The 18107-nt window shown below is 39.7% G+C and overlaps 1 protein-coding gene across 4 annotated transcripts in view; it reads left to right on the forward strand.

Annotated features, from left to right (window-relative positions):
• The window catches only part of elp3 (elongator acetyltransferase complex subunit 3), a 130490-nt gene that overhangs the window by 52337 nt on the left and 60046 nt on the right, over positions 1-18107 (forward strand). For all 4 annotated transcript variants that reach the window (XM_059982101.1, XM_059982102.1, XM_059982103.1 and 1 more), the window contains exon 10: positions 11618-11811. In XM_059982101.1, coding sequence (XP_059838084.1) covers positions 11618-11811 — 194 coding nt within the window. The remainder of the gene's footprint in view (positions 1-11617; positions 11812-18107) is intronic.

Consider the following 18107-nt stretch of genomic DNA (forward strand, 5'->3'; position numbering starts at 1 on the left):
GTCAACTTTTCGGGCCAAGACCCTTCGTCAGGACTTCCAGCTTGTTGTACATGTCAGTTTGGTTGTTTCTTTTTGTATTTTATGTCTGTTTACTTCTTTTCTTACAAAAGTTGTGCAAGAACAAATTTTCATTCTTAGTAAATTTTTGGTAGTGAATTGTGAATTCCATAATGCCTAATTTCTGTTGCCTGAACTGTGATAATGGGGTATACACTATACAGTCCCTGTGACTTTCAGTACTTCCACCAAATAGTGCTCAACGTAGAGGACATTCTGAAAGAAGTGTTAGGGGAAGCTTCATGGAGCTTGAAATTCATGTTGAGGACCCACAAGGCAATTCCCTGAATATGTATATCATTATCAGTAGTGAGATACACTCAGTAATCACTTGATTAGGTATTAGGTACACCTGTGCACCTGCTTGTTGATGCAAATATCTAATCACCCATCATGTGACAGCAACTCAATGCATAAACGCACGCAGACATGTACAAGAGGTTCTCAAAGTTTAAAATAAATTCATTATCAAAGTGCATATATGTCACCATATACAACCCTGAGATTTGTTTTCATGCAGGGTTTAGTGTTATTCAGACTAAACACTAGAATGGGGAACAATTGTGATCTAAGTGGTTTTGACTGTGGAATGATTGTTGGTGCCAGACAGTGTGGTTTGAGTATCTAATGCTGATCTCCTGGGATTTTCACACACAATAGTCCCTAGAGTTTAAAGAGAATGGTTCGAAAAATATAAAACATCCAGTGTGCCACAGTTTTGTGGGCGAAATGCCTTGTTAATGAGAGAGGTCAGAGGAGAATGGCGAGACTGGTTCAAGCTGACAAGAAGGCGACGGTAACTCAAATAACCACAAATAACAACAGTGTTGTGCTGAAGAGCATCTCTGAATACACAACATGTTGAACCTTTAAGTGGATGGGCTTCTGCAGCAGAATATCATCAACTAATACTTAATGGCCAATTTATTACATACAGGAGGTACCCAATAAAGTGGCCACTGAATGTGTGCTACACTGAGGATTGACATTATATTTTGCTTGCTAATGTGTGAAGCACCTCGAATAAACAACATTCAAAATGCTTTTCAAAAATACAACTAGATACAATGGAATTGACGATAAATGTTGTAACACAGTTAGGGGTTATTGGTTAGACCTAAGCAAACCAGTCTGAGTAAAATAAGAAAGCAAAGAATTTGGTTTTAAGCAGATTCGATCTGGCTGTGAGCACAAATTAGTGTTGAGAAAAGGTCTGGAACAAGTTAATTAGTGTTTCCGTGTCTGCTAATGCAGTTTTGTACAATGAAGAAGAAAGGAAATTTCATTTGCTGTTCCAGGTGGTTATATATCCACTGGTGGGGGGGTGTAGGAATCTCAGCTGTGCAAGACTGATGGAGTAGGGTCAATGGATCAATTGGTCTGTCCATCACTTTCAGATATTTATATGTGCATTTGTTATGTTATCCCCAAAGTATTTGCCATCATTTGATATATTCCTGAGAGTGTAAGGGGAAAAATGCATAAACTAGGCATTTCCCTATTTTGACGGCCCAGTTCCCTTTCTAACAGATGTGCTGTGGGCTGCACAGAGGAGCTGAGCAGGCTGCTTTGGTTTGTTTTGCTGTCTTCCTTGCTCCTCTATATTATGACCAAAACCTTGCTAATGTTAAGTCTCTGATAGATTAGGGTGTAGAATTGTAATTTTTCTAGTATTACTCTTGTAGTTTAACTTTCCTATGCTTGCTCATAATTTTTATATAATCGCCTATATAACTGTTCAGTAAGATTTCCAGTAATTATAGTGTAGCTGATTCTGTATTTTTCAGAAGCTTCTCAGGTTTTTCTGTTACACCACTTAAATCTAGCTATTTTATAAGTTAATTATCACTGGAATGTTGTTATCTCTAGTCTAACTATGAAATGGCTACAGCTGCTTTCTTTGTGCTATTTTTTTCTTTGTTCTTAGAACATAGAACATTACAGTACAGTATAGGCTGTCTCACCTACTATGTTGTTCCAATCTTTTAACCAAGTCTAAAATCAATCAATCTAACCCTCCCTGCCTACACAGCCCTCCATGTTTCTATCATTCATATGCCTATCTAAGAGGGTTTTAAATGTCCCTAATGTGTCCACTTCAACCACCACCCCTGGCAGCACATTCCTTGCAGCTACCATTCTCTTAAAAAAAAATACCTTGGACATCCCCTGTATGCTTTCCTCCAATCACCATAAAATTATGCCTCCTCATAATATCCATTTCTGGCCTGAGGAAAAATCTCTGGCTACCCACTCAATCTATATCTCTTATCACCTTATTCACCTCTATCAACTCTCCTTTCCTCCAAAGAGAAAAGCCCTAGCTCAATCAACCTCTCCTCATAAGACATGCTCTCTAATCCAGGCAGCATCCTGATAAATCTCCTCTGCACCGCCACTAAAGCTTCCACATCCTTCCTACATTGAGGCAACCAGAATTGAACTATGGTCTAACCAAGGTTTTATAGAACTGTAACTTTAACTCGCAGCTCTTGAACTCAAAACTCCAATTAACCGTAGGCTTTCTTAATTTCTATTAATAGTTCCTTCATTATTAGTATTGGGGTTTAACACCAGTCACCTTGCTCGCCCAAGTTCAAGTTTATTGTCATCTCAGAGTAACCACAGTGTAACACAGCATAGCGTTAGAAACCAATCAATCGCATGTACTTTTGAAAACTTGCGATGGTAGTTTACTGTCAGTCAGCCATATGCGTGCATATACCTTAACGAAACATCGTTCCTCTAGGACCAAGGTGCAAAACGTACTCATATAGTCGTGCATAGCTCATACAGTTATGATAAAGCATAATACAGTCACAAAATAATACGAGTATAAGTCCCTGAGTGGCTTACTCAGAAGATTAATGGTGCATGGGATGTTGTCCTGGAGCCATGTTTCTGTAAGAGTAGCATGCAGCAGTTCTTCATCTCCATTGCAGTATTTCTGGATGTCATCAATGAAGAAATAGTTTTAAGCTTGAGTCACTGACTGACTGCATAAGTCCCTGTAACAACTAGGGAAAGCCAGAGTTGAAATAGACTTTATTGTTACTAAACTCATAACTGCATCAGAGTAATCACAGCACTTAGTGACACATCGTAACATTAGAGACCAATCGATTCCATGTACTTCTGAAAACTTGCGATGGTACAGATTACTCATGGGCTTTACTGTTTGATTGTGTAGCTTCAAACTGTTGAATGGAAATATTGAAACATGTTCTGTAAAGTCAGTGGATGATAAAGCAATGCAAGATGTGATGTAAAGGAATAAATTGTGAGAAACATAGAAACTGACAATAACAGCTTCTGTAGACAAATAAAGAAGTAAAGATTTTTGAATTCTTGCCCTGCTTATTCAACATAATTTTTAAAAATGCATATTTCTTATTATAATTTATAGTATTTTTTGATATCTTGCACTGTACTGCTGCTGCAAAACAACACAGTTAATGATCTATGTCAGTGATATTAAACCAGTTTCTGATTCTGATTCTGAAATTTATAGGTGTATTACAGATAAAAGACAGTGGAAGAATAAGGAAATGGAGATGAAGTAGAACTTCCTTCTTGTTCATCTTTATTCAAGAAGCTATTAAAAACTTCCTGGAACAAGTGGAGAACAGTCAGTCTAACATGCTGTTAGAATTAGCATTAGTTAGAAAAGAATGGAAAAAATCTAGTTCAAGTAAAAGTTCACAAATCCTGGCATCTTGATGTTCCTCATGCCCAGCTTTGGAAAAGGATGGCAGTGCAGGTGGTAGATGTTCTGTCTCTGTCTTCCACCTACTCAGGAACAGTTCCCATTAATTAGAAAGCAGCAAATGTAAACTCAGGATTAAACAAAAGAGAGTAAAAAAGCAAGAAACCACAAGATATGATCAAGGCTACAGAGATGTAGATTGTACATTGAGTCTATGCGTTTTAATATCCATGCAGCAGAGTCTGGCTTCCAATAATTTGGGCTTTCTTGCTATTTTTCCAGGAACTCATTTAGGAAAGCCTGTGCTGTAGCAGGTATACCACAGTCATCCTATGTTTGAAACAAACCTGAATAAACATCACCTGCTCCACAGTGTGAAGTGTGAGACCTGAAACATCAGGACCCAAGTTGCTATTCCCCAATAGCAACAGACCTGAACATCACAATCACAATGAAGGATCGCAGATGCTTTGACATAGATGTCACCACCCTGAATGAGAAACAACAGATAGGAAACAGCCAAATTGAAGATCAGCACAATGGAGTGTAAACCAGAAGAGATATATTGTTTTCATAGAATGAGTTTGCTGTCAAGACTGTGCTTATTTGGTTTTGGGAGAAGTCAGGAGAATAGGATTGAGAGGGAAAATAAATCAGCCATGATGGAATGCTGGAGGAGACTTGATGGGCTGAACCTTATAATTCTGCTCGTATGTCTTATGGAATGCTCATTTTCTCAGTCCCTCATTCTTACACTGCTCTCCCTTTGGAGGTTCAACTGCAGTTCCCTCAGAAGACTCTTTACCTCAGAAACATGCAAGACTCTATAGATGCTGGAAATCCTGAGCATCTGATGAAGAGCCTTGGCCCGAAACACTGACTTTTTATTCTTCTCCATAAATGCTGCCTGACCTGATGAGTTCCTGTAACATTTTGTGTGTGTTGCTCTCTACCTCAATGCCAATTTTGCTATTCTTGAACACAGACTGCTCTTACTTGTATCACATGAGTCTCTCTTTGTTTGTCTTGTCTCCTGATTCATCTCTCATTATTCCAAATGCTCTTTCAATTTGTCTAGCTTTATCTACAACTAACTGTATCTTGTCAGATTTCCATTAATAGCCCTATTCATGTTTAAGATAGGCATTTCACCTGGGATACCCCTTGAGAAAAATATTTGAAATTTGATATTTAAGTTGGTCTTGCTTCAACCTTTGTGTGTCATCAAAGTTTTCCTCCCTGTCGACCTTGTTTACTCTTCAGCTTCCATTTCTTAGTTACATTTGTAAATTGGTTTGTTATTGTCACATGTACTGAGGTACAGTGAAAAACTTACATTGCATTCCATTCACACAGGTCAGTTCATACTCTTATGCTCCCAGAACAGAGCCTACTCTATCAGGGAAGTTCACTAATGCCTCTGTTTTCTAAGGAGGCAGAAGAGAGCAGGGCAATGCACATCAATCTTACAACCTTCTACAGATATGCAGTAGGGAGCATTCGAACATGCTGTATCACTACATGGTCTTGAAGCTGCACCATGGTAGTGAAAACTACCTAATGCATTACTGCCACCAACTATCAGACACATAAACTATCTTGTGCAGTTACTGTATATTTATTTTGCTTTGTTATTTTTGTGCTCTTTATCTTGTGTTTTTTTGTGCTGCATTGGATATAGGGTATTAATTAAATTTGTTCTGCTGTACACGTGTATTGGAAATGACATTAAACAATCTTGAATCATGAATTACAACAATGTTTTGAGATACTACAAGGAAAACAATTACTGAATGCAAAATAAAGATTTACAATTATAGAGAGTGAGCATTGCAGGTCCAAGGTTACAAGAGGGAGATTGTGAGGTCAAGAGTCCAAGTACATTTTAGGGAACTGTTCAATAATGTCATTCAGTGAAATAGAAGCTAGAACTTGAGTCTGGTGGTATGTGCTTTCAGGCTTCTGTTTCTTGTGTCAAATGGGAGAGGGGAGAAGAAAGAATGTCTGGGGGTGGGTGATGTATTTGATTATGCTGGCTGCGTTACTGATGAGGAAGATGGTTTCTGCAATGGGCTGAGCTATGTCTACAACTCTCTGCAGTTTCCTGTGGTCACAGGCAAAGCTGTTGCCAAGCCATTATGTACCTAGACAGTATGCTTTCTGTGGTGCATTAATAAACATTGGTGAGGGTCATAGGAGATGTGCCAGATTTTTTTTTGGCTTTCTGAGGAAGTAGTACTGGTGAGCTTTCTTGTTCGTAGCATCCACATGATTGGACTAGGACAGACTCTTGGTGATGTGCATACAACCCTCTCAAACTCAGCACCAGTGATGTAAACAGGAGCATGTGCGCCACCCTCTGTCTGAAATCAATGACTAGCTCTTTTGTTTTGCTGATATTGAGTTAAACTCATGACACCATGTCATTAAACTTTCCATCTCTTTCTTGTACTCTGATTCTTCATTTGTTTTAAATTAGCTGAATCAGCCATGCCCAATGTATATTGCCACCTTTGGAACCTGTCTCGCAGGTTCCAAGAATATCTTTTCAAGAAGAACTTTTCTGATGACTCGGACAAAACTGCTGTTTGTCAATCAGATCAAAATTACTACTTGCATCACAGTCCCAAACAGAGTCCAGATTCCTCTATTGTACCTGTCTCTTTACACAGTGATTTTCATTTTTTGATTTTTGACTCGCTTTTGTTACTTTGCCATGGCACTGTATGTTCTAGTAATTCACTCGCATAGAATTCAACACTTTCTTAGTGCTTCTTGGTCATCAAAGGCACATAGACTGACTTTCTACTTGTCTCGTTCTAAGAATACAAATTCTTTATCCACTGAAGTTCCAAATGCCCCATTCAGATATCTGGAGTGTTTCCAATGGTCCAGGTTCTTAAGAAATATTGGAAAGCCTCAGCCATTGATATTCTCTTTTCCATTGGACCTTTGCCTTGCCGAGTCCCTTAAAATTGTAACAAAATCCTCCATTGCCAACTTCAGTACCTGATTACGAGTACACCGTGTTCCTGAAATACTTAGACAATTCTGAATTGAAATGCAGCCTTAGTTTCTTCTATGCTCCAGCAAATAAAGGCCCAGACAATATTTTATTAAATGGGAATTCATTAAAATAGAGTATTTGCCACATTCTCTGATGCCAGCTAATATGTTGATGCCATCTGAGTGTCATAATCAACCTCAGCTTCACTCACAGATAACTATATTTTAATTTTCAGTAATGTTGCCCATTAATGACTGGGTCTACCACTATCTGGTATGGGGACGTCACTGCACAGGATCGGAAAAAGCTGCAGAAAGTTAAAACTCAGCCAGCTCCATCATGGGCATTAATCTCACCAGCTTCGAGGACATCTTCAAAAAGTGATGGCTCAAAAAGGCAGCATCTATCAGTAAGGACCCCATCACCCAGGACATGCCCTCTTCTCATTGCTACAGTCAAGGAGGATGTACAGGAGACTGAAGACACACATTCAACACTTTAGGAACAGCTTTCACCCCTCCGCCATCAGATTTCTGAATGGATAATGAACCCATGTACACTACCTCACCTTTGGTATAATTTTTTTTGCCCTTTTTACACTGCATATTTAATTTTTTATACATTTCCTATTCTAATTAATAGTTTTTTTTAAATTATGTATTACAATGTACTGCTACCACAAAACAACAAATTTCACAACTTATGTTGGTGATATTAAACCTGATTCTGATTCCTCTATCAACCATCTTTAAGTATATTCTTCTACTTTTTAACATACCCTGTTTCACCCATTTCAGAATCAGAATTGGATTTAGTATCATTGACAGATGCAGTGAAATTTGTCGTTATCTGGCAGTAGTTGTGCGTGTGTGTGTGTGCGTGCGTGCGCATGCCGTTAACTTTTGGTGGAGTCGTCTGATCTTTTTGGTGATTGCTCATCTTGGGCATATGAAACCTGGTGGAGCCCATCCCTCTCCGGGTTTTTTTTTTACGAGGTTGAGTTGCCAGCTCGACACTCAACCCAAGCACGGATGGAGAGCGTGCAAGGGAGCTGACCGGATTTGTACTTGGGACCACTTGCCCCAAAGTCCAGCGCTGATGCCACTATGCCACCAGCTGGCTTAGTACAGTAGAAATAAACTATGTTACAAATAATAATTCAAAAATGGAATAGCAAGGTAGTGTTCATGGGTTTATGTACTGTCCAGAAATCTGATGGCAAAGGGCAGAAGCTGTTCCTAAAACATTGAGTGTTTGTCTCTTCAGACTCCTGTAGGTCCCCAAGGTAGTAATGAGAAGAGGGCATATGTCAGATGGTGAGGGTCCTGAATGATGGATGCCACCTTCTTGAGGCAACACTATTTTGAAGATGTCCTCAATTCAGTTCTCTGCAGCCTTGTTTGATCCTTTGCATTGGACCCTTCATACCAGGTGGTGATGCAACCTGTCAGAATGCTCTCCACTGTACCTCTAGAGATTTGCCAGAGTTTTTGAGAACATACCAAATCACCTTAAACTCCTAATGAAGTAGTGCATCAGTGCGTTAGATAGAACTAGAGGACCCAGGATAGATCCTCTGAGATGTTAACACCCAAGAACTTAAAGCTGCTCACTCTTTCCATCACTGACCCCTCAGTGAGGACTGGTGTGTGTTGTCTCTGCTTCTCCTTCCTGAAGTCCACAGTCAATTCCTTGGTTTTGCTGATGCTGAATGTAACTTTGCTGTTACAACATCACTCAACCGGCTAATCTATCTTGCTCCTGTACGCTTCCTCATCTCCATCTGAGATACTGCTAATAACAGTGGTATCATGGGTGAATTTATAGATGGCATTGTGCTGTGCTTAGTCACTTGTTCGTGAGTGTAGAGAGAGTAGAACAATAGGCATCTTGTTTTGAGCTCCTCATATGTCTGTATGCTTTGGTTAACTATGACTTAATTCAGAATTGCCAATCTAAAGCCATCAACATCAGGAGCAGTGGTGGTTCATGTGTGTGGTGGTGAGGCAGTGAGGGCAGGAGGAATTGTATGCGTAGATTTCCAAGAAATCTCAGAATCTTAGTAAATGTATTGTCAAAGTAGTCATTGGCCGTTTTACTAGGTATACTTATACACCTCTCGTTATGCAAGTATCTAATCAGCCAATTAGGTGCACAACAATGCATTGAAGTACGAAGAGATGGTCAAGAAGTTCAGTTGTTGTTCATACTAAATATCAGAATGGGAGAAGAAATGTGAGCTAAATGATTTTGACCATGGAATAGTTATGCCAGATGGGGTGATTTGAGTATCTCAGAAACTGCTGATCTCTTGGGATTTGACGCACACAGCAGTCTAGAGTTTACAGAGAATGGTACAAAAAGCAACAAAACATTCAGTAAGTGGCAATTCTATGGCCAAAGACGCCTTGTTGATGAGGGAGGTTGAAGAAGAATATCCAGACTGATTCAAGCTGACAGGAAAGCAATAGTGGTTATAATGATGATGTGCAGAAGAACATCTCTGAATGCACAACACCTTCATCCTTGAAGTGGATGGATACAGCAGCAGAAAACCACACTGGGTTCCACTCCTGTACATAATAAAGTGGCCACTTGAGTGTATATGTTACCATGTAATACCTTGAGATTCATTTTCTTGCAGGTATTTACAGAAAAATAAAGAACTACAATAGAATATATGAAAAACTTCAACCGTCAATCTCCTGAATCATTGTGGATAACTGCATTCACTTCAACTCTGAACTGATTCTATAATCTATGTACTCGCTTTCAACTTGTGTTTTCAATATTATTTATTTTCCTACTTTTTACTTGCACTTTTTTCCCCACATTGATTATAAGTCAGTTCAGGATTTTCAGACGTCATTTCATTGCTGAGTCTTACACTGTGAATGGGAGAGCCTGGCCAAGTGTAGCTGATGTAGATTTATAAAGTGTCATGTTGCCTCTCAGCTGTGCTACTGCAACTGAGCTGGTTCAGATTGGCATCCAGCCCAGTTTTGTCATGTAACTGGATGGGTAATAAGAGGATAACTCCACTACAATAACCAGCAGTGACAGCATCACAATACGATTAAATGCATTTTCCTGTTTATCAACCAGTCAACATTTCTCAGTAATAACATAGCATTGATAGTTCAGTATTAATAGGTAATGAATGATCATTATTGAGATTATTTTCTATTACAGAAGGAACCGAATGGCATTTTCGATTGAGTAGTGTCTCTGCTGACAAGTTGCCTAAGTGAGATAGTTGCCTGCATTTGGCCCCCATCCCTCTGAACCTTTCTTGTCAACGTGCCTGTCCAAATATCTTTTAAATGGTGTAATTGTACCTGCCTCAGCCACTTCCTCTTCCATATTCGCACCTCCCTCTGAAGGAAAAAAGAAGGCCCTTCAGGACCTTTTAAATTTTTTTTGTCTTATTTTATACCCAGGTGCTCTATAAGACATAGGAGCAGAATCAGATCATTTCACCCATGTTTGCTCCACCATTTGATCATGGCTAATTTATTTTCCCTCTTATCCCCTTTCTTCTGCCTTCTGCCTTTGATGCCCTTTCTACTAAAGACCCTATATCTGCTTCAAATATACCCAATGATTTGCCCTCCATAGCCATGTGTGGCAGTGATTTCCACAGATTCATCACCCTCTGGCTAAAGAAATTGCTCCTCATTTCTTGTATTCTGAGGCTATGTCCTAGTTTTAGACTCCCATATCCTGGAGAAAAGACTGTAGCTATTTAGATTATCTATGCCCCTTATGATTTTATGAATATCTATAAGCTCATTACTCAGCCTCCTACATTCATCTCAGTCTATACCAGCCTCTCCTTATAACTCAAGCCTGCCAGTCCTAGCAACAGTTTCAGGACTGTACTTTTTCCAGTTTAAGCCTTTCTACCCGTGTGGAAGCTTTAGAGAGGATGCAGAGGAAATTTACCAGGATGCTTCCTTGATGGAGAATGTGTTATGAGAGTAGTTTGAGTGAGCTTAGGCTTTTCTCTTTGGAGCGAAGGAGAATGAGAGGCCACTTGATAGAGGTGTACAAGATGATAAGAGGCATAGATGAAGTGGATAGCCAGAGCCATTTCCCCAGGATGGAAATTGCTAATACAAGGAGGTATAGAGCTTAGTAAAATAGGGGGCTATAGGTAAGCCTAGTAAATTCTAAGGTAGGGACATGTTCGGCACAACTTTGTGAGCCGAAGGGCCTGTATTGTGCTGTAGGTTTTCTATGTTTCTGTGTTAAGGTGATTGGGGGAAAGTATAGTGGGATGTCAGAGTTAAGTTTATTACAGGTGACTGGTGGGTGCGTGGAATGCCCTGCCAGGCTTGGTGGTAGAGGCAGGTACTTTAGGGAGATTTAAGAAACTCTTAGATAGGCACGTAGTTGATAGAAAATGGAGGGTTATATGTGAGGAAAGTATTAGATTGATCTTAGAGTAGGTTAATAAGTTGGCATAACGTCGTGGGCCGAGAGGCCTGTATTGTGCTGTACTGTTCAGTGTTTTGTAACAGGGCAACCAGAACTATACACAGTGCTCCAAATGTGGCCTTGCCAGTAAGTTTTACAGCTATAACATGACCTCCAAACTCCTGTACTGAATTTCTTGGCTGATAAAGGCAAGCAGGCCAGGTGCCTTCTTCACTACCCTGTTTACATGCGTTGCTACTTTCATGGACCTATGTGCCTAAGTCTCTCAACGACATAGTTTATAAAGGGTATAATCTCCACTCCACCTTGTTTGCATCCTGGGCAGTTTTCACTGGCTACCAGGGAAATATACAGAATGGCCGTGTTGGTTCTTTTTCCAGTAATTTTCAGTGTTTCTTCTATTTCAGGAGTTCTTTGAAAACCCTGCATTTCGCCCCGATGGTATGAAGCTGTACCCTACCCTGGTGATCCGTGGCACGGGACTTTATGAACTCTGGAAAACTGGCCGATACAAAAGTTACTCTCCCAGCACATTGGTGGATTTGGTGGCTCGGATTCTTGCACTTGTACCCCCATGGACACGGGTGTATCGCGTTCAGAGGTACATTGTGGCAGAATCTTTTATTATGTTTCTTTACATGGCAACCACTTTCATTATGCTCCTTTCAAGAAAGGACTAATTATTTTTGTTTGTGTGGGAAAATTAATTTCTGGAGGTACCATAGTACTGAATTTATAGTATTCAGGAGATATGATAAAAATTGCTCTGCAGTTGTTGAAAATAAGATTCATCCAGTCAAACTACACAACATCAAATGCATCGTTTGTGATGATGTCCAATATCACACCGAACATTGAAAGGCCTAGGTGATGTTTCCAATAGTGGGAGGGTTTAGGTCCAGGGGCACTCTCAGAATAGAAAGGTGTCTCTTTAGAACAGAGATGAGAAAGAAATTCTTTAGTTTGGGGTTGGTGAATCTGTGGAATTCATTGCCACTAATTGCTGTGGAAGTCAAGTCAGTTGGTATACTTAAAAGTGTAGGTTATCGATTAGTAAGAGTGTCAAAGATTATAAGGAGCAGGCACTTGATCTATTTTTATGTTGTCTTTTCTGTAATCTACCAAAGGGCCAAAAACTTGAGGACATTTAGAAGGGAACTGTAAATGTTTCAACATCTGAAGTGCTGCATTTCAATTTCTTGGTTGCAGTTTCAGGATTGCATTACAAATACAGATTTTGTAAACTAACTTAATTGAAGTATATACTAAATGCTTTTTTTAAAGTTTCATATACTTTAGATGTTATCTTTGCATCTTATTTAATTGCTGTACCAGAAAACATTTGTGTGCAGATCCTTACGTTAGACTTGATTTTAAGCAATTATAAAATGGCATTCTTCATGTTTACAGATGTGAGGTAGGACCATTTTCAAGTGTCTTATCTTGGATCAGGTCCACAGCATTCTAAAGATGGAGGGTGAACATCTATAAGTCATGAGACATAAGGTTATGGAAAGAAGGCAGAAGAATAGGGTCGAGAGGGATAATAAATTAACCATGATGGAATAGCGGAGCAGACTTGATTGGCTGAATTCTTCTCCTATTTGGTCTTATGTTATCATAGTACTGAACTTATAGTATTCTGCAGATATCTCAAAACATGCTCTGCAGTTTTTGAAAGCAGGATTTATTCATTCAAGCTATACAACATAAAATGCATCCACATTGTGCTATTTTTCATTTATGTCCAATGTAATACTGACCATGAAAGGATTTAGTGGATGTGCAGAGAATGTTTCCAGTAGTGGGATAAACCTTTTGAATATTGAAAGGACCAGATAGAGTGGACATAGAGAGGAAGTTTCCAGTGGGCCAAATGGCTTAATTCTGGTTTTATGTCTTATGGCCTTTTGGCCATGTGTTAGGTTACTGTGGATATTCTTTACTTGCATTGTACCCAGTGGTTGGTTGGTTGCAATTCTCCCATTAGAGTTTATTTCCTTGATCTGGTGTCCTTCCCATTACTCACTTAGTAGCTCCATTGACATGAGTGTATCGCATTCAGGGTTACATTATGGCAACAGCTTTACTGAGCTTCACCCCATCCTTCTCTAAGCAGAGCCCTCCAGACAAGCTCATGTTCACATTCAAGTTTGTTGTCATTCAGTTGTACATAAGTATAGAGCTAAATGAAACAATGTTCCTCTGGGACCAAGGTGCAAAACACAGTGCATGTATTACATACGGCACATAAAGTAATATCAATACAATAGTATTAAAAGATTTTTTTTTAAGTATTTGATGTACAAGTTGTCATAAAGTGCACATATAATTAAGTATACAACAGTATAATGTTGCTGGCATTGTCATAAATAGTGTGTACTGGGTGTTAGTAAGAATTGAAGATATAAGCACTTGTAGCCCCTGGAGCACCATTCAATAACTTGTAGCTGACCTTTTACCACAGTGCCACTCTTCTGTACTGGCCCTACATCCATTGATTCTTGTAGCAGATAACAGCAATTTACAGTGGCAGTGACCTGTGATCCGGTTTCAATTCCCGCTGCTGCCTGCAAGGAGTTTGTACGTTCTCCTCGTGACTATGTGAGGGTCTTTTGGAAGTTCCGGTTTACTGCTACATTGAAAGGTTGTGTAGGTTACGATTAGTAAATTATGGGCAAGTATTTTGCATCAGTCCTCACTGTGGGAAACACTAACAGTATGCTGGATGTTTTAGAGTGTCAGGGGACAGAGGTGAGTGCAGATGCTATTACTAGGGAGAAGGTGCTTGGGAAACTGAAAGGTCTGAAGCTAGGTCAGTCACCTGGACCAGATAGACTATATCCCAGGGTTCTGAAAGAGGTAGCTAAAGAGACTGCGGAAGCATTAGTAATGATTTTTCAAGAATCATTAGATTCTGGAATGGTTCTGGAGGTCTGTAAAATTGCAAGTGCCACTCTACTGCACTCTTTCAGAAGTGAGGGAGGCAGAAGATAGAAAATTATAAGCCAACTAGATTGACCTCAGTGGTTGGGAAGATGTTGTTAAGAATATGGTTTCAGGGTACTTGGAGGCACATGATAAAATAGGCCAAAGTCAAGGTGCCACACATGAGCAAACATGAGGAAATCTGTAGATGCTGGAAATTCAAATAACAACACACACAAAATGCTGGTGCAACACAGCAGGCCAGGCAGCATCTATAAGGAGAAGCACTGTCGATGTCTCGGCCCGAAACATCGACAGTGCTTCTCCTATAGATGCTGCCTGGCCTGCTGTGTTCCACCAGCATTTTGTGTGTGCCACACATGAAGCCGTTTATCAAGATAAGCACCCAAAGTATTACAGGAAAGATACCAGCATTGGCAGAGCATTAACTTATTGGCAGTAGGCAAAGTGTGGGATTAAGGGAGCCATTTCTGATTGGCTGGTGATGACTAGTGGTATTCCGCAGGGGTTGATATTGGAACTGTATATTTTCATGTTGCATGTCAATGATATGGAATTGATGGCTTTGTGATGAGGTTTGTGGACAATACAAAGATAAGTGGAGGGGTCGAAGGGCAGGTAGTGTTGAGGAAGCAGGGAGGCTACAGAAAGACTTGGACAGATTAGGAGATTGGGCAAAGAAGTGGCAAATGGAACAGAGTGTCAGGAAGTGTACGGTCATGCACTTTGGTAGAAGGAATAAAAACAGACTCTTTTCTAAATGGGGAGGAAATTCAAAAATCCAAGGTGTAAAGGGACTTGAGAGTCCTCATACAAGATACCCTAAAGGTTAATTTGCAGGTTGAGCTGGTGATGAGGAAGGCAAATGCAATGTTTTTCATTTCAAGAGGACAGGAATATAAAAACAAGGATGTAATGCTGAAGCTTTATAAGGCACTGGTGAAGCCTCACTTGGAATATTGTGAGCTGTTTTGGGCCCCTTATTTAAGAAACTATGTGCTGACATTGGAAAGGTTTCAAAGCAGGCAAGAATGATTCTGGGTATGAAAAGGTTATCGTATAATGAGCGATTGATTTACTCACCGGAATTTTGAAGAATGAAGGGGGATCTCATTTAAACCTATTGAATATTGGAAGGCCTAGATAGAGTAAATATGGAAAAGATGTTTCCTTTGCAGGGGTATCTAGGACCCAGAGGGCACAGCTTCAGAATATAGGGATGTTTGTTTAGAAAGGAGATGAGGAGGAATTTTTTTAGCCAAAGGTTGCTGAACCTGTGGCATTCAGGCATTCATTGCTACAGGCAACTGTGGAGGCCAGGTCACTGTGTTTACATAGGGTGGGTTTTGATAGATCCTTGATTAGTCAGGGCATGAAAGGTTATGGGGAGAAGGCAGGAGAATGGGTTTGAGAGGAAAATGGTTCAGCCATGATGAAATAGTGGAGCAGACTCAATTGATGAATGGCGTAATTCTGTTCCTATGTCCTACAGTATTATGGCCTTATGCCAAGATATGTTGCTGCTGAAAGTGTAGCGACACTTGTGGGCTGTCCCCAGTACATCCTTGGACTGTGTTGCTCATTGATGCAAACATGATCTGTAGATCAGTCCCATTGGCCAATCTTTCTTTTATATCTATTGAAGTTCTTAATCAGCAAAAATATATCAGTATCATTCTTAAATTTCAAATGAGAACCATCATCCTTAGACTTTGAGATAATTATTTCCATTATTTTTGTTTAAAAATGCACTATAATTTTTTTTCTCAATTACTTGGCTGAAATTAAGCGCTCCTGTTCTGAAATTTACCTTGACCCTGTTAAGTACCCAAATAATTTAAGGAATTTGATAAATGCTTCTCAGTTCTCTGTATATAAAGATATATGCACTGTGTACTTATGATTTAACTCATTTTTCTTAGTGTCATTCTGAATGGTGCCACATCTCTTCAACATCAAAATCACCTTCCCTAGTGTATGATGCTCAAATCTGAATCCAAAACTCCAGATGTGGTCTGAATGCTCTGTACAATTGAAGCAAAGTATCTTCCTTTTGTATACTAAACTCTTGAGGTGAATGCATATTTTATGTCAGCACCTTAACTTTATTGCTTTTCCAGCGATACTAGTCTCTTTCTATTAAGGAAATACTCGTTTTTTTTCTTTCTTGGACTGAAGTGTACAACCTTGCATTTGACTAAATTGAATTGATATCTGCCACAGTTTTCACCCATTCATTTCAAGTGTCTTTATCTCTTTGTAAACCCCTGCTTCAATCCACAAGGTTTTTGTTTTCATATCATGAGTGTTTAATAAATCAAAGAAAATAGAGGAAAAAAAATTAAATTTCCACATGACATAATAAGATAAAAGAGTACATTGTGGTTCCAGTAATGACCAATATTGGCACAGTTAGATGGGTGTTTTATTCTTTCGGGAATAATAAATATATATACTGGCCAAAGAGTAATCTGTTGAAGAATAATCATTGTGTTCTGTACTGTGAACCATGCTTGAATCTTTTTAAAATCTAATAGAGTATCAGCCCTTTGAAAAATCAAATTTATTGTGTCTTAAAATAGACTGAGCAAAAGAATGATATCTTCACATCACTTGTGCCTGCAGCACTCTAAATTTATTGGCTTCTTGCTCATAAATTGTACCCTTTTTCTGATTTCTCTACATTGAAATAAGTCTGCTATTTTGCTTCTTAAATTGAGTGCCTTTCAATGCATTTGAACTGCTATGGGTCATCCTTTCTCCAAGTACCTGTGTGATGAAATAACAGCTTCCAGGAAGGCCATTATTTCAGTTCTGTAGCTCTGTGTGTTTTAATAGTGATTCATAGTGAGTCACATAGCTCAAGATGATGAACTGATCACTGCAGTGTGATAGGTACAGAAGAGCTAAACCCAAAGGGAAGTTCAGCCAAACTCTAGTACAGTAAATTACTGATTTTAAAAGGAAGAATATATCACCCCTGCACCATCTCCCCCTCATCCTTCTAGATTAATGATTTCCTCTATCTGCGTGAACTGATACTGAAAGAGTGTATTCCCCAGTGTAAATGCCCCCTTCGAGAGACTGCTGTCATTTTGAAACTCTCTTCTGGTTTGATGACCTGTTTCTTTTTCAAGGTGGTGCTGTTAGCTCTCATTTTAAGCACAGCATCTCAACTAATGCAGCATCCTCCCAGTATAGGACTAAAATGCTCTGGGTTACAGTTGTTAAGTTCCTGGGAGACCTGCCATTGTCTTCTGACAAGTGTAACAAGGGCCATTGGAGCCACAACATGAGAGCTTCAGATTCCAGCTGGACAAGTGATCTGGAAGTGCCAGGACACTGATACATTGATGTGTTATAGGAAGTACCGCTTCACTTAGCAGCAGAGCCTCCACCTTCATCCGACTGAAGGAATCTCTTCGGGAATTTTCTTGGTTGCCTCACTGCCTGGTTGTCACAAAGGATAGACATAAACCATAGAACATTACTGCACTGTACAGCTCCTTTGGCCCATGATATTGTGCCAACCTTTGAGCCTACTCCACAATCAATCTAGCCCTTTTCTCCCACAAATCCTTCCATTTTTCTTTCATCTGTGTGCTTATCTTAGATCCTCTTAAATGTCCCGAAGGTATCTGCCTCCACCACTACCCCTGGCAGTGCATTCCAAGCATCCAACACTACTTTCTTTGTGTAAAAGCGTGTTCCACACATCAACCACTCTGTGTCTTGGCTCTGATATCCTCCCTGGAATTTACTCCCATCACCTTAAAGTTATGCCTCCTTGCTTAGAATTCTGATCCTTTCTCTCGATTCCTATGACATAGGAGCAGGATTAGGCTATTCACTCCATTGAGCCTGCTTCATCATTTCATCATGGCTGATCCATTTCTCTCTTAACCCCATTCTCCTGCCTTCTCCCCATAACATCTCGCACCCTCAGTA

This window comes from Hypanus sabinus, chromosome 10 (assembly GCF_030144855.1).
Source record: "Hypanus sabinus isolate sHypSab1 chromosome 10, sHypSab1.hap1, whole genome shotgun sequence".
Classification (NCBI taxonomy): Eukaryota; Metazoa; Chordata; class Chondrichthyes; order Myliobatiformes; family Dasyatidae; genus Hypanus; species Hypanus sabinus.